General features: G+C 38.1%; 1 protein-coding gene across 2 annotated transcripts in view; it reads left to right on the forward strand.

The window, feature by feature from the left end:
* Positions 1–18,116, forward strand: part of CPNE3 (copine 3) — a 47,040-nt gene that overhangs the window by 523 nt on the left and 28,401 nt on the right. Inside the window, exons 2-5 of one of the 2 annotated variants that reach the window (XM_047074108.1) lie at positions 13,985–14,124; positions 14,403–14,582; positions 16,287–16,361; positions 17,659–17,730. In XM_047074108.1, coding sequence (XP_046930064.1) covers positions 13,993–14,124; positions 14,403–14,582; positions 16,287–16,361; positions 17,659–17,730 — 459 coding nt within the window. In that variant the 5' untranslated portion in view covers positions 13,985–13,992. The remainder of the gene's footprint in view (positions 1–13,984; positions 14,125–14,402; positions 14,583–16,286; positions 16,362–17,658; positions 17,731–18,116) is intronic. The other variant, XM_047074109.1, reaches the window with a different exon arrangement.

The following is an 18,116-nucleotide window of genomic DNA, read 5'->3' on the forward strand; positions in this document are numbered from 1 at the left end:
GGGAGAGGGACCGAGTCACGGTTCCGCGCTCTGAATCGAATGCCCAGAGGAAAAGGGCACGCTGCAGAGCCGCTGAGGATTCAAGGAGAAGCTGCTAGGTCGGGTGGGAAAAGGTAACTTGATTTCCGAGTAAAGCAGGAGGTTGTGAGAAGGGGTACCTAATAGCTCCTGTTCCGGCTCTGGCTGCTCCGTTCTTGTCTTGTGTTTTGGGCTCACTATAACCGGGGGCGTGGAGGAAGTGCAGTTTGTATTCGTTTTGCAGTGCCAGATCCTCAGGGAGACCTAGCATACCGACCATTAATGTTGCGCTTGGATGATGATCCACAATTTTTGCTTACCCTTGGTGTTTTTGTGTCTGCCTCTATAAACCAAAGAGAGAATCAAATAGAAGAAATGCGGGATTAAAATATAGCGATTTTTGGTTACAGTGTCCAACAAACAATTTGCTAGACAATTTTTTATATATGTTTGTTGATTTAATGCTCACAACCACAAACTTAAGTGGAATTGTCATTCTGTTTCACACTCGGAACTCAGATTAAATCATTTGCCAAATTACATGCTAAATGGTGGCATGGGAGTTGGAATTCAGGTCTGTGTATGATTTCAGAGCACAGGTTTATGGCTTAATGTAAAGAACATTACTTCTTGGGATAAGACAAATACCTAGGTTTCAAATCTGTGTTTTGTGTTAGCTCTCTGACCTTGGGCAGATTACTTAACCTTTTAAGGCCTGTTTCTGCATTTGTAAGATAGAAAATACATCCTGTCTTAGGGTTTTTATGTGGATTAAATAAGATCATATTTGTAATACACTTAACAAAGTGCCTGGCACATAGTTAGTGGTAAACATAGCTACACATATCTTCCTGTTGTCATTAATTGGGGTCAGCAAACTTCAGTTACCCGCCAGAGCCAAACAAAACTGTAGGCCTAGAGCATAGGTAGAGAGAAGCAAGAAAGGATAAGGAGAACTGAGAACAGATGACATATATGGTGGCAATCATCGTGAAACCCATAGATTAATCTGTGGTATCTTTTTTGCCCACTTTTTTGCCTATCTGATATTTTCTTCAAAGGCGGTTCCTTCTGGCTGATGTTTTGGAAAAATGCATCCCACTCTGGGCTGAAAAAATTCAAAGAGGCAAGTTTTGGGGACTGGACTATGTGGAGACTCTCTGGATGTGAGGGCGAGCTGAATTTTAGCACTCCTCAAACTGAAAGGTGCTTGTCACAAACCTTCCAATGAAGTGTGCAGTTCTCTCGTAGGATTTCTTCTTTTAGATCTAGCCCCTGAAGAATGGAGCAGGAGAGGTGTTTTCAGGATGGGAGAAACCAAAGGATTCTTTGTATTTTAAGGTTTGCTTAATGACTGGACACCTCTTTTACTTTCACCTATAACTGTATACACTTTATAGACAACGGTCTTGATTTCCACATAAATTTAAGGCAATTTAAGTATTACACATTTTCAAATTTTTTTTTAATATATCCTTTCCAATGCTATCACTGAGGTCCTGAATATTTCCTTTGCATATCTGTTCAGATAACCGGTTCATACTGTATCCTATCTCCCATCAATGCTTGGTATGGCTTTAGACATAGTTTTCCTTGCCCTCCTTCTTTTTTGGTACTATTGCTATGTTTTGGGTTTTTTTTTTTCCTACTATAGAGTTCTTTTTCCTCCTTTTTCAAAATTTGCTTTAGTCAGTGATTTATTACGCTAGAAACCTGTAGCAAAACTGAGAAGGTTAGTGTTGGATATGAAATATGACTAAGTAACATTTTGACCTTCAAAGATCTATAATGAACCACCACTGATCATCAAAAGCTAGTCTCTGAGGTGGATCTTTTAGCAAGGATGAATGACACTATCATTGGTGGTACTCAACAAGTTTGAGGAGTCCAAACTTGGACATTCCTTTAATGTACCCACTATTACCTTTATGCTATAGGTTAGCTTCCTTCTCACCAATGTTTTCCCTTCATGTTCACTTATGTTATAAGGATTGCTAGTCAGGTTAAAGTCCAACAAACAATTAAGGAGGATATTTGGTAGAAGATTTGTTGAAAGATTGGCTAAGAAGGAGGTTTAAATGAACACCTAAAGCTATCATAGATTTTATTTAACTACGTTATTTAAGTTTCTGATATAATAATCAAAACCAGATGTTATATATACATTTGGTAAGGTTATGATAACTATATTTAAGTTGATTATGCTGGCTTAAATTTGAAGAAGCTCGTGGAGGAGTATTGAGATTCTTTTGGAGATGCTGTTTATTCTTTTAGTATGTAACAGCTTATCAGTGTGCAATCATATTTTTTTTGCAATCATATTTAAAAAAACATTAAAATCAGTGTAATGGTCAAATTTACCAATATAAATTAGATGGGTAGATATTAATAGAGTTTCCCAATGAAAAATAGAAGGAAATACTACATATTCATTTTAGCAAATCATTTTGAAATATCCTCTTACCAAGTGAATGTATTCTGTCTGGTTCCTGTGAAAATTACCAAAGCACAGCATAGTTGTAATATGCATTGCCATTAGGCTACTTCAGTTTTCTGAGCCTTAGTTTACCATGCCTCTAGACTCTATGGTGATAGTACATGTTAAAATAGATATCTGCAACTGTAAAGAGAAACTTATTGGTCACATTTTCATCTGTTTAGGGGTCAGGATATTTTAAAAAGAAGTGAAAATCAAAGTATATACTGATTGTGTTGTTAAATGCTTCTTTCTCCCCTTCCCTGCTTAATTTTTCTTTAGCACTTACTACCATCTAGCATACTATATATTTTACTTATTTTTTTACTTTAGTGATATATTTTATTTAACCAAATATATTTAAACCATCATTTTAATATGTGATCAATCTAAAAAGTTATTGAGAGATCTCACATATCTTTTTCATACCAATCTTTGGAATCTAGTGTGTATTTTATTCACTTGATCTCAGAGGCACTACATTTCAAATGCTCAGTAGCCTACCATACTGGTCAAACCAAATTCCTTCATTAATGTCCAGACCATCTATAAAATTCTAACATCTAACAAGTGCAGCTCTATACTTCTAACACTCTGAGGTTCTAGTGTGACATTCTAGAATCTTGTGTTTCAAATAGTCTGTGCCTAATACTGTAGGATCCCTTGAGTCAAATAGCCTATGATTCCAATGTTCTAAGAGTCTGTGATTCCAGCACTTCATATTCTTTGACCTAGATCAAGGGTCAGCAAACTCCAGCCTGTGGGCCAGATCCAGCCCACTGCTTGTTTTATAAAGTTTTATTGGAACACAGCTATGCCCATTTAATTTGTGGACACTTTCATTTTCCCAGGGCAGAGTGAGTAGTTGTAACAGAGACCATGAATGACCTCTTGACCAGCCAAAACTAACATATTATTCTTTGTTCCTTTACTGGAAAAGTTTACTGACCCTTGATGTAGATATTCAAAGATTCTAAGTTAAATGGTGGTTTTACAGATGTTTATTTGATTGTTATACTTTATAACTCACACATATGTTACACACAGTCTTTTCTGATATGATATACGTTGTTCAAAGGAGACTGGTTTCCTCATCTTAGGCATTTACCATTTCAGGCTTCTATAATTCCATTAGGTTGATTACTTATTTTTTTTTTTATTTATTTTTTTTAAAGTAGGTTCCATGCCCAACATGGGGCTTGAACTCGTGACCCTGAGGTCAAGAGTCCCATGCTCTACCGATTCATCCAGCCAGGCTCCCTCCCCGTTTACTTATCTTTTTTATTGTCTGTCTTCCTATAGTGTAACCTCATCAATGCAGGGTATTTGTTTTGTTCATTGTTCTCCCAACACCTTAGAACAGTACCTGACACACAGTAAATGCCCTATAAATATGTGTTTAGTGAGTGAATAATGTTTTTAACTGTTCTTGGTTGGGAAATAGAAAGGGGCTTGCCGGAAAGTTAAAACCAAGCTGCAGTGTATGTGCTAAGTAACCAGAAACGAATATTCTTGTAATCAGGAAATGTATAAACATTTCAACAATCCTTGCTCAACATAAAAATTTTTACTTTTTTTTAAATGTTTATTTACATTGAGAGAGAGAGAGAAAGAGAGAGAGAGAGAGAGAGAGGCAGAGCATGAGAGGCAGAGGGGCAGAGAGAGGGAGATACAGAATCCAAAGCAGGCTCCAGGTTCTGAGCTGTCAGCACAGAGCCCATGACCTGAGCCGAAGTCAGACGCTTAATTGCTTAATCTACTGAGCCACCCAGACACCACCTCTCTCCATTTTTTTTTTTTTTTAAGATTTTATTTTTAAGTAATCTCTATACCCAACGTGGGGCTCGAACTCACAGCTCTGAGATCAAGAGTCACATGCGGGGCGCCTGGGCGGCGCAGTCGGTTAAGCGTCCGACTTCAGCCAGGTCACGATCTCGCGGTCCATGAGTTCGAGCCCCGCGTCAGGCTCTGGGCTGATGGCTCGGAGCCTGGAGCCTGTTTCCGATTCTGTGTCTCCCTCTCTCTCTCCCCCTCCCCCGTTCATGCTCTGTCTCTCTCTGTCCCAAAAATAAAAAAACGTTGAAAAAAAATTAAAAAAAAAAAAAGAAAAAAAAAAAGTCACATGCTCTAGTGACTGAGCCAGCCAGTTGCCCCTGCTCGACATACAAACTTAAATCTTGAGAAGGAAGTAGTTGTAGTTGTTCCAGCTTTAAACTGAAAGAATTGTTGTGTCATTGGGGCTCCTGGTGGCTCAGTTGGTTGAGCATCCGACTTTGGCTAAGGTCATGATCTCACAGTTCGTGGGTTTGAGCCCCACATGGGGCTGTGGGCTGATAGCTCTGAGCCTGGAGCCTGCTTTGGATTTTGTGTCTCCCTCTCTCTCTCTGTCCCTAGCTCCTCCCCCTCTCAATAATGAACATTAAAAAAAAAAAAAGTTATGGGCTGATTGGATTTAAAAAAAAAAAGAAAGAAAGAAAGAATTGTCATGTCATTGTTCACTATGAACTAGAAAAGAACACATAAGTGACAAAATGTGAAATGCCTGTCTTGCTCAATTAAATGTTGTATGTGCCCAGCTAAGAAGAGTAGGAAGGGAGCCGAGTTTTAGAAAGCCTGCTTTTAGAGTTGGGCATCATAGTTGGATAGTAGGGACAGGTGAGAAGTTCTGATGGCCAGCCCAACATCTAGGAGATTCCATTAGGTGGGAAGTTCTTCAAGCTCTCTGAACACCAAGGGGCATCAGTCTCAGCAGGTCAATGTGCCTTTATATAAAATCCAAACTGCCTGCTTCACAGCTGGCCAGAGGTTTCACTGAACCCTTATAATTTTAACATTTTCAACTGAGCATCCTGGAATTTTCTGCTAGGGAATGTAGTTCTGATTTTTATCAATACAAGTTTTGGTAAAAGGTGATTCACTTAGTAGATATTTACTTTGTAACTAACTTTGCCAAGATGCGTGTTTCATAAAGTGAGGCAATATTGAGATGTTGTAACTGCTTCTGACTTTTATTAACACCTCACTCAGTGCACCTACTATGAACTGTTCATTTGACAGGCTTGACAATATAATCAGTGACATTTACAAAATGTATCTAAAGTAGCCAAGGGATTGGTAAAGCAGTATAACCTGAAACACATGTGAAGTAAACTCTGTAGCCTGCTGTGAATCATAAAACAGATCAATATAATCTTAGGAATTTTCTAGAGAAATCAAGGAAGGGGCCTTAATCGCTCACTTTTTAGCAATAAGGACAGGGTTAAAACAGCATATACTTTCTGTGTTTAAAGTAAGAGTGATCAAGTGTGAACACTTTTATATTTTATATCTTTCTGCACTTCTGCATCTTCAGGTATCAGCAATAGTATTGCTATCTGGATTTTATTTAGGATAATTCAAGAATCTGGAAATTCACTAAAAAAAATGGTGGTCAAAAGCTGATTGCTTTTGCTGCTGTGATATGAGCTGGGAGTGAGATTCCATGGATGGTAGTAAAACTCACTTCCTTATTATCTTGCATGTACCTAATAGGTTGGGCCCTGTGTTTTGTTGATGTGCATTACTTTTTCAAGTCACTCAGGGACAGGAAATTTAATAACAGTTCCAAGCAAAGGTACCTAACTGGTGGGAAAGTATTTACCTAACTGTGTAAATTCTAGACAGATACAGCTTTTTTGGTAGTGGGAGATGGAAGTTGAATTTGGAAAATTTTGTTCTTTTCCTTCCGTTTCCCTTTTTGGTTCTGATCATTTTTCTGCTATTTTCTACTTTTTTATTTTTCTATGCCTTTAATACAACTTCCTCAACAAGTTCTGTATTCACTATAATTAAATTAGTCATAGAACATTAACTAGAAGAGGCTTTAGAAGTTACCGAAAGTGACTGGCTCAACTCTTAGAATTAACACTTGAAAAATCCAAGCCTAGAGAAGTTATAGCGCTTGCACACAGAGGTATGACTGACACAAAACTACTTCCGCCTTCTCCAACTTCCAATCCAGTGACCCTCCTATTGGTCCTTTTTTCACATTGAAAAGAAAACATGCACTTTTCTCTGTTTATGTGCTTTAGTGCTTGACCTAATTCTAATTCTCTATCCCCATTTCTAGTGTTCCATTGCAGGGTTTAAAAACAAATGTGGGCATCACTTTCTTAATAAATACAGGGCAAGCTTACTGTACAGTTCCTTTAATGTAAGTTTTTCACTTGATATTCAATATGGTATATTCCTGAGAATTAATGTTGCTGCATTAATTCAGAAAGCACTGAGATCCTGTGTCCCCCATGTAGATCTGTGTGTGTGGAGACTTTAGCAAGAAGAAAATGCTTTCTTCGCCATAAGTAATTCACAACGTAATGGGCTGTCTGGAAAAGGACCTGCTGTGATGTAAACACAAACCATTCCGGTTCTTCCACTATTTGGCCGTTACTGTTTATTCTGGTTGTCTTTGTTTAAGAAAGATAATCATAGTTGTAGGCTAAATATTAATCTTCTAATTTTAAGATTGTGTTCATTAATTTGTGTCAGACTGAATATTTACATTTCATATACTAACTAAAAAGCTATTGGGAAATTAATTAGAGACTATTGCTGTTATACTAAGTAATGATTAATTGCAGGCTTTAGTGCTCCCAGGGCATCTGGCACGAGAGTAGACAGATCTGGGATCTTATGCTGGCCTTGTTACTTATCAGCTTGTTTATCTTGGGCAAGTAATTTAAACTTTTGGGGAATTTTTTTTTCTAATACACACTATGTGTTGTTTGGAAGTTAACAATGTGCTGTATATTGTTAACATATTCTGGGGCAATCCAGATATTATAGTCCTAGTTAGGATGTATTGACCTCTTGCCATATAGTAGTAATCCTTGTCCTGTCCAATTTACCAGGGTTTTTTCGTAAAATTGAGAATATATTATTTGGAAGCATTTTGAAAAATTTGTAGAAAGCAAAAACCAGAATTTATCCAACTGTATGTACTTATTAACTCTCTCTCCTCTCCCACTCTCTATCCAAAATCCAGTAGCAAGTGGCAACATGAATACATATTCTTTTGTAACAGAATATAGTTTTAAGCCTTGGTAAAAGTAGAAATCTATAGATTTCTTCTCCAGCCCTGAGGGCACTTTGACTGCTTCCTGTCTGCACCATGCGGGTTTATCATGTTGTGTATTTCTGTGTATACATAGATAGCTAGGCATTCTGCTTTTGCATTGCATTCTTCCCTTACCCCATTTAGAACACATAGAAGATATACAGTGAATAATTGTTGAATGAATGGATCTCCCCAGTATGATTATAATGAGCTCCAAGGTCTTCTTTTGCTGTATCAAGTCCCCGCTGTCCTTAACATGAGAGTGGGTGCACAATAACCTCTTAATGTAAACACTTGTTGATTTGACCTGGGATCTCCAAGAGGTGTAGCAGCTCTTAGACTTATTGCCATATTACCCTTCTCCCACTTTTGGGGGGTGTGGGTTGAGAGGGACACTTATAACTGTTCTGAGCCACACAATTGGAAAAACACTGCATGGGCTGTGTACTGCTGATGTTGCTGGGCCCCATTCCAGCTGCCCCAAGGTTACCCTGCTTGCTTTCATTGTAGGTCATCCAGGATGCAATATGTATACCATTTAGTGAATCATCGTATTAGAACCAGAAGGAACCTTTGAGAACTTTGTAATGTTGCCAGCCTTCTCTTTTGGTAGCTAAAGAGTGAAGTGTACTAAAGACATTGGTGGGTGGGCATTGACTTCTCCCTCCCCATTGTTACAGGACAAATAATGAATCACTGCCACTGGCTCTGTCCCCTCTCCCCCATACACCAACTAGGCAGTTATTCAGGTAAACAAACTCTTCTGAGAGGATTTAGGAAAATTAACACTTACCTATAATAAAGCCTGATTGCTTGGCAAATTAATTTTGTGTAAATCCTAGACATTCTTTTATTATTCTTCTAAGAACTTCTTTATTTTTTTAAGCTTTATTTTAAAAAATATTTATTTATTTTGAGTGGGAGGGAGGAGACAATCCCAAGCATGCTGACAGCACAGAGACCGATGCAGGGCTCAAACCCACAAACTGTGAGATCATGACCTGAGCCAAAATCAAGAGTCTGATGCTTAACTGACTGAATCACCTAGGAGCCCTTAAGAAGTTCTTTATAAACAAGGATGAGAAAGGTGTTTTATGTCTTAATATTGAATAATAAGCCATTGATTCTTAGACAGTCAATTAAAATATTTGAGTAGTCAATAAAATAATTGCTACCATTCATAGAATATTTCAAAATGCTGAGTGTCCTACAAACCAAAATTGTCTGGTAATTTTTTATCCCCACTTTATAGATGAAGGAATTGAGGTTCAGACATAATTTGGTAAAGCTGACACACCCAAATTAACAAGAGGAAGCAAATTTGAACCAAGCATACTGACTCCAAAGCTACAGCTATTTCTGCCATGAAAAACCTGTGCCAGATATCCTGCTTCAGGATGAAGAGGAAGCAGTAAAACATGGGTGTCTGTCTTCAGCTCACAGTAGATAAAAAGGGTGATGAGCCATGCATACAAGTAACAATAGTGAAAGAAAAAAGTGTCAGTACATAACTACTTTAGTGGGTAGTTATGTACTTTAGGTGGGTATCAGCAACAGCTTTATGGAGAAAGTGTCATTTGAAATGGATCTTGAAGAACTTAGATGGGCAGGCTGGGGGCAGATGTAGACAAAGCCATGAATTCCAGGTGTAGCTAATTGGACTAGGCCCTGGATAGTCAGTAATGATTTTTTTTAAAAATGTCAGAAGTGAGGAGCGCCTGGGTGGTTAAGTCGGCTAAGCATCTGACTCTTGGTTTCAGCTCAGGTCATGATCCCACGGTTCATGGGACTGAGCCCCATGTCAGGCTCCATGCTGACAGCGTGGAACCTGCTTGGGATTCTCTGTCTCCCCCTCTCTCTGTCCCTCCCCCACTTGCACTCTCTTTCTCTCTTTCAAAATAAATAATTGATTCAGGAAAGTTAGGGTGACCAGGAGAATGGTTGATAGGTTTAGTGTTTTGGGGGGTTATTTGCATTTTAGAAACCAAACGATTCTCTGGTAAAGAATCTGTATAATAGAGACGCTGTTGTCCACTCCTAGGGGCTGTTTCTGTCTTTTCTATCATCCTACTTTTTGGGTAGTAAAATACAAAAATGACTCGTTAGTTGTACACACACATTCTTCTGCCTGGTCACTTATCCCAGCCAAATCTCCTATTTCCCATCCTCAAAGGGTACAAAACATTTACTTTATTTTCTTCCATCATAAAAGAATATCTTATTGCTCTTTTTAAAATTGTGTATCATGTGCTGGATAATGACATAGAAAGGAAATGAAAAGAGCATCTTCATGAATGTTGCTATTAACAAGGTTCCAGACCTGATTGTTTATGTAGTTTCTTCCATTTGTCATTCAGTCATAATGAGTTTCTAGATAAAAATGAGGCTGCATTCAGAGTCATTTTCATGGGGGAATGCTGCTAATAGAGGAAATTTGTGTCCCAACAGCAATTAAGTTATGTAACTGTCAACAATTTACTACATAATCAGGTGTATCTGGCATGTTGGTTTTGTAGCTCTTGTATGAGCATTGTTAGGGAAAAAAATAATGCTCCTCTGTTGTGTTGTGTCTCTTTGCTGTGAGACTAACTTCACACACAGATAAGGTCTGTATTTTCTGTGTCCCCATCCTTGGAAATTTGAGGGCTTTCTGGTTACACTACATGTTCTTCAGAAGCTTTAGAAATCCTTGTTCATTCTAAGTCTGTCCACAGGGTACTGCATTATCCTGGGTACTGCTGACGTACAATTTACAAGACTCTAAACTACCTTATGCAAAAGGAAAAATTATATAAGTAATATTTATTCCATAGATTCTAGGTTAGATATGAAGAGCAAGATGGCTGGCACATTCCAGATTTATAAGTTTCCTTGGGGTATCTCCATTTTCACTAATGAGGAAATCTAGGCTCAAAACATTTAAGTAATTTATATGCGGTCATGCAGCTATCACCAGATGCAGGATTCAACCCAGGTATGCATTCCTTCAAATTTGATCTTGTTCCTATACTGTAGTTATCTGTTACTATTAGTGCAGCAGGAATTCAAATGAGGGACTTGGTGTAGGTTGGAATAATTAGGGAAATCATCTCAGAATAGAATAGTAAAAAAATATAAAACATGGGATACACTGGAGGAGATCAGAATCTGGGGGCAGGTAGTTCTAAAATTAATAATAATAATAATAATAATAATAATAATAATAATAAAAGCAACTTTTGAACACTTACTATGTACTAGGCACTGTTTAAATATATTCATTCATTCAGTCCCCACAACAACTATATGAGGAAGGGACAGTTATTATTTTCATTTTGTAGATGAAGAAACTGAGAAGTTATATGCAGGTTAAGGCTCTTGTCTGAGATCACAGATAAAGTCACTGGTGGGATCCAGATGAGAACTCAGCTGTCTGATTCCAGAGCCTGTCCTATGGGGGAATGAAGAGGAAGGGACAACTCAAGGGTCTTCAGGGCCGAATACAGTAGATGTAGAATAGGGAAAAGGTAATTGTGTATAGGGACAAGGCTGAAGGATGTAGGTTTGGGGAGTACTGTATGCCAAGTGGATGCCTGAAGCCTTGAGAGGGAAAAGAAATAAAGGTAGACATGACATCAGGAGGTGACAGAGCCTGAAAGGATGCTCACAGTTTCTTGGAGGGGAGGAGGATGAAGGGTTGGAATAGGAGATGAAGAAAAGTCAAGGATGGAGAATCCAAGGAAGAGACTGAGGATGAGGCCCCAGTGTCAATATGCCAAAGACTTCATGGATTTGGATAAGTTCAAAGTAACTGGACCATTGTCTCTGTGCTTTTGTGTTTGGTGGTATCTCTTTTTTCCTACCAGTTTCTTCTTGCCTCTTACTATATTTTTAGCACTTTTTCTTTTTTCACAAATCAAACTGTAAAGGAATGATGATTGTATTCATGCTATCATTGCAAATGCTCTTTAACATTGTGCGTATTTCCAAAAGGAAATAGCTAATCTTCTGAATTAGATGGTGTGGAGACATGCTAATTTTCATGAATTCTGTATCCATGGATTGCTAGATATAAAGACCTTATGGGTATCATGTTCTAAATTCTAAGATACTGTAGAATTAGAAGAGATTTGACACAAGTGACATTTTAAAAGAAGCCATTTCATCCTGCCATCCCTAGTTTGAGAACTATCAGTAGCACCTTCTTGCCCACCCCCCCAAATCCTTCAGCTGGCTCTCAGGTGACCCTAAACTCACCCCTCCTACCTGTCCAGCCTGGTTTTCCCCAATGTAGATGCTCACTTCTGTGACACACAGTGAGGCATCCTCACTGTGTCTTCTAATGTCTTGGTTCTTTTCTACTTCTATGCTGTCTCCCTCTTCACCTAATGGAGTCCTTCAAAGCCTGGAGAATGAAGTCTCATCCACACTCTTGATACTGTTAATTCTCTGTCTGCTTCAGTGATTTCTCCTTTATCTTGATATCTTTGGCACATATTGTCAGCACTGTGTATTTTGGCACTTAATAATTTAGACACAGGTAACCTGGCCAAAAAAAAAAAAATAAATATGACTTTATAGTAGTTTTATTTTACAAAATAGGATACTTAGTAGGTGAATTGGGAATATGTGAATTTTGTTTCTTATTGAGGAATAATTCTCTTCCAAGTGAAGGTACACACATACAGCATCGCTTTTAAAAGGAATTCCTAGCTACCAAGAGTATGAAACCTACCTCATTCTCATTCTTCTTTAATTTAGGAATATTAAATGCTGATATTGATTTTTGGCACACATTGAGGATCCCTACAATTTTGAGAGCGTCCATTAGAGCAATTAATGAGTTTCCATGAGACATAAGTTGTTTTTGACATTGCCAAAGGGCTCTTCTCATAGTAATCCTTATCATTTTAGACCTGATTAAGCATTTTGTACAGCACAGATATCCTGTTTAAGTATAACAGATGAGTGGATTTGTCCCTGTTGTCCCAGAATGTCAGCTCATCTCAAAGTGGAGGTCAAGGGCATTAAATACTACATCTTACTATCCTACCTCCAGAACCTGTCCTACCACCATCAACCTGCACTGTACTCTTAGACAGCTGGCTAAGTGAACTTTCAACCAAGGAATGCAATGCCTGTTTCTTTTTCTTGGTGAAACCTACAGTTTCTTTCTTTCCCTGGGTTCAGGGAAGAAGGCAGCTTACCCTCAACATATCATCACCTCTCAAGGCCAGTTCCCAAGTATTCCACTCTGTCCCCAGTCATCTTCATATATTGATTGGAGGTTGGAGTGGGAAGGGGAGTGTGAAAGCTAGGTTAACTGTGGTATTCCTCAGCAAGTCTTGAGGAAACTTAGACCATGCCTGTTTGCTGGATGCTGTCTGTGGAAGAGTGGGTTTGCCAACCTTGCCTACATGTTAGAGTCATCCAAGAAGCTGATGCCCAGGTTGCACCCTTATCTCTTTCGGTGGGACTCTAGCATCAGTCGCTTTGAAAACTTCCCAGGTTATTCCAATAAGCAGCCAAGATTGAGAACCACTGCTGTAAAATGTATGGGGATGGGATAGGGAGTGGAGGGGGCACTTGGGGTCTTTTATTCTCCAGGTTTGACTTTTAGATAGAATTATTTTTTTAAAAAAAGATTTTATTTTATTTATCCTTGAGACAGAGACAGAGCACGAGCAGGGTAGGACAGAGAGAGAGAGAGAGAGAGACACAGAATCTGAAGTGGGCTCCAGGCTCCGAGCTGTCAGCATAGCGCCTGACATGGGGCTTGAACTCACGGACTGCAAGATCATGACCTGAGCTGACGTCAGATGCTGAACTGACTGAGCCACCCAGGCGCCCCCCCAAAAAGATTTTATTTTTAAGCAATCTCTACACCCAGCATGGGGCTTGAACCCACACCCCTGAGATCAAGAGTTGCACGTTCTACCAACTGCACCGGCCGGGTGCTCCTGAAATTCTTTGAAAATAAAATACCTCACTCAGTATCTTGTTAAATAAATAAAGATAAAGGTTGTAGTTTAATCTATCTTGTGTTTCAGCTGAATACCATGTTTAACTGAAGGATCAAGATTATACTTGCTTGGACTTTTTCTGAATGGTAAAACTTTTAATAAAGTGAAAAGATGAGTATGTTTTATTGGCCATCTTAAAAGCTGCATCTTATTGTCATACAGTAAATTAGTTTCATCCCAGCAAGAGAATCTGACTAAAGCAACATCACTGGGATGAGCTAATAGCCATCTGAATTGGCAAGGAGCATATATTAACAGTCATATTCTAGCAAGTTTATTCTGTGATCCTATTCTGACAATTTGTCCTAAGAATTCCACTATTTCATTGAGCGTGCATGTACTTCTTAAAGGCACCATTTCATTGGCTTTCTCATTTCCTTGGTTTTCTCACAGCTCGAGAGATGGCTGCCCAATGCGTTACAAAGGTGCAACTGAGCATTTCCTGTGACAATCTTTTGGATATGGATGTAGGGTCAAAGTCGGACCCCTTATGTGTGTTATTTTTGAATACGAGTGGTCAACAGTGGTATGAGGTAATGTTAAATTCTGTAGATGAAAAGCAATCTGAATTGCTCTTTTGATAATGTGAAGTGCTTATTTGAATTGTTAAAATAATAACAATTTAAAATTAATCTCTTAATGCAGTTTTTTTAGGCAAGTTTGTCCTTGATTGCGGAATTTTTCATCTATGTATAGAAACTTCCTTTACCTATCCAGTATGCCTATATCCAGTTACCTGTAGGACAGCAAGATGCTAAAATGTGAGTGCATTTTGATCTGAAGAAACTTTTTGTCTTGGGGGGGAGTATAGGTTGATCGCACAGAAAGGATTAAGAATTGCTTGAATCCCACATTTTCCAAGACATTTATTATTGATTACTACTTTGAAGTCGTTCAGAAATTGAAATTTGGGATTTATGACATTGACAACAAAACCGTCGTGCTTAGTGATGATGACTTCTTAGGAGAATTTGAATGTACCCTTGGACAAGTGAGTATAATTAGCTGTTGTACTATCTTGCGTCTAAATTTTAACCAGAGAATTGGGCATTTTTGATAAGTGCTCATTAGTTTAATTTTTAGAGTTGAAAAACATGTAATCACTTTAAAGCCCTGGTTCATATATATATATATATGTTTGGTTTGAACATTATATAATTTATCTTATTTTTCATAAGGGCAGGAACTGTGTGTTTTTGGCAGAGCCCATTAATTCTTTTTCGTTGGGGTGTTTCTTTTCCTTTTTTTTTTTTAGACATGTTTCATTTGTCATTTCAGCATTTCAGTAAGTAATACCATTGCTCTAGCTGCTTTGTGTACTATTTACAGGTTTCCTATTTACATATTTCAGTACAGTTTTTTCTTATGTTTAAGTCATAAACGCTTTCAAAGTAACATCAACTTCTCTGATGTTCTAACTAATGTGACTAGTCCCACTAGATCCCCGATGGCCCAACACCATCCCTCTACCTGGCTTTCTCTTCCTAAACATTAGGTACATCAGTGTAAGCCTTCCTCCCCTAGTAAGCATCCTCTGAACACCTTGAGTAGTTTGGAGCACAACCCTAATCTCAGCTGGTACTCTCTACTGCTCCTGTCTTAACATCCACCACATTGTATTATAGTTGCTTAATTATCCATCTTTCCAGTATATGACAGATTTTATCAGGGTACAGGTATGTCTGTAGGCTCACCATTTAGATCCTAGCTCAGAGTCTGACTTCTAAGGAGAGATCATGACCATTGCAAAACAGCTGGAAAGATCTCAGGAGGGAGCAGCCATTGTTTTTCAGTGGGTGACATTTATTGCTTAGATTTATTTATTTTTCAGTGTTGAATTGTTTGTGGATCTTGGTATTTCCTATTCTCAAGGACAAAAGCTGGTTGGTTTTCTAAAACTTTAATGAATAGTATCAAAGAGGAAATTAAAGTAGTATTTATTTTTTGGAAAAAAAATCACATTGTAGCTAAAACTATGATGAATTTCAGAGATGTTCTGTTTGAGAGTACCTCTCTGTTTGAGAGTACTATATTGTTTTAATCAAAATGATATATTTTTTCCAGTTTTAATTTCCTTTTTTTTTTTTTAATTTATATTCAAGTTAGTTAACATACAGTGTAGTCTTGGCTTCAGGAGTAGAACCCAGTGATTCATCTCTTACATATCACACCCAGTGCTCATCCCGAAAAGAGCCCTCCTTAATGCCTGTCACCCCTTCAACCCTAAGGTTGTTCCTGTATTTAAGAGTCTTTTATGGTTTGCTTATCAAAATGATATTTTGTGGGGGTTATATCAAAGTTATGTGTCAGTTGAAAAATTGAATCCCATTTTTGAGTGTTCTGAGGCCCACCTCTTACCTACAGGGTTTTCAGGTCAGTGATTAGTGTATGTGAAGAGAATCTGGCCCTCTTTTTCCATTACAGGGAAGCAGTTAAACTTTGAAGTAGTTGATAAAGAAACTAGTGGTTGGGAAGATTGTATCTGTCAGGATTGGCTCCGTGGAAATCTTTTCCAGTGGGTTTTAAATAAATAGATGTGTTTTATAATCTCTCAGTCTTTAAGGAATTGACTTAATGTTTCCATATGTAATGACTTAAGTCTACTTTATACTCAACTCTTTTTTCAAACCATTCAGCTTAAAAATTTACATGTTGAAGTGAAATAGCTCTTTGTATCACTTTCCAATTTTAACAGATTGTGTCCAGTAAGAGGCTAACTCGACCACTGGTGCTTAAAAATGGCAAACCTGCGGGGAAAGGGACCATTACGGTAACAATAAGATATGTGTCTTTTGCCTGAAAACATTTAGCATGATAGGACATGCTGAAACTATACATACCAGACAAATATACTCTGTAGCCATGCTTTTATCATTTGATCTTGAATGTTGCCCTTCATTGGCACTTGCCTTATAATGATCACAAAATGGGAAATGTATTGGGTCAAAAAAGAAGGAGAAAAATGCAGTGTGGGAATTCCTTCTTTGAGTCTTTTAAGTTGCCCATGGAATCAGGTGCACCTTGGTGATGCTTGCCTCTCCCCCATGGAAGTGTAAATTCCCAAGCTAGAGAGAAACAACTTAATCATCTGAATGGACCAGTTTGACCCTCTACAAGCAAACATAGTTCCCTTAATAGGACAGAAACTTTGCATAATGGATTTTATTCCAAACGGTTCTATATCATGCCATGCCCATTGAGCCTCTCAACTCTTAACCATCTTTTTTGTGCTTGCACTCTGCAACCGATCCGTCCACTCAGATTTTTCCATTGCTGATTATTGGTCCTAGGCAAATGAGTATATGGTTTATACTGTTTTAGATTTCAAATTATATAATGCTACACTTTAAATAAGTACCTCTAGGGGCGCCTGGGTGGCGCAGTCGGTTAAGCGTCCGACTTCAGCCAGGTCACGATCTCGCGGTCTGTGAGTTCGAGCCCCGCGTCGGGCTCTGGGCTGATGGCTCAGAGCCTGGAGCCTATTTCCGATTCTGTGTCTCCCTCTCTCTCTGCCCCTCCCCCATTCATGCTCTGTCTCTCTCTGTCCCAAAAATAAATAAACGTTGAAAAAAAAATTTAAATAAGTACCTCTAAATAATAGAATAAGATAATTATCTTCCAGAATTTCTGTCCAGGTTATCACTGCCTGGAGCAGTAGTTTTGAACTTTATCCAAGAATAGAAGGCTGGCTCCCTGAGAGGCCATGTTTGAGGGTTATTGTCCTTGTCAAGTACATTTCACCACACAACTGTTGCTCTGGTTTAAATTTCCTGAGACAGAAGAATGTTAAGTGTCTTTGGGGTGTTGACTTCTGTGGGACAGAGAGCATTACAGTAGTTAGCTTTATTGCCCTTGGGGTCATGATAGCCTGGAATTTGTTTTTAAGTAGAACAGTTTTTCAGTTACATTGGATGAAAATTATTGATCTGATAGTTCAGTTTAAAGTTCAATTTAAAGTGTTCTCTAGGTATGATTTACTCACAATAACAATCAATCAGTACTTCCTAAGTTTATCAGAACCCCTAAAACATATTGTCTTTCACTTACCTTATGAAATCCACTTATAGATTTCAGCTGAAGAAATAAAGGATAACAGAGTGGTCTTATTTGAAATGGAGGCAAGAAAACTGGACAATAAGGTGAGTAGTTGATGCACATTTCCACAAGGATGCCATGTTTTGCCTCACATTGATTCCTTTTTGAAAAAAATAATAATGCAATTAGCATTATGAAGTCCATCATCTGAACATCACTTAGTATTTAGTTACTTCCAAATTCTGCTTTTCAGTCTATTTTTAAGCAGAATCTATTTTCCTTAACCTCTTTCCTCTAGATGTTATCAAAGGATTTGTCTATCTTAAAAGAAGAGTTAATAAAAGCATTAATGTTATTGTAAAAGATATTTGAGAGAGTGTTGTTGGATTACTTTAGGGAAAGAAGGAAAAATTTTATGTTCTGTTAATTATGAATTTTCCTCTTTGCCTCCAAAAGTCAATGTTTTTTTTTTTTTTTTTTTAAATGAAGG

The sequence above is a fragment of the Lynx rufus genome, unplaced genomic scaffold (genome assembly GCF_022079265.1).
Source record: "Lynx rufus isolate CCGP_SWC_20201006 ecotype Redwood Valley unplaced genomic scaffold, mLynRuf1.p SCAF_12, whole genome shotgun sequence".
Lineage (NCBI taxonomy): Eukaryota > Metazoa > Chordata > Mammalia > Carnivora > Felidae > Lynx > Lynx rufus.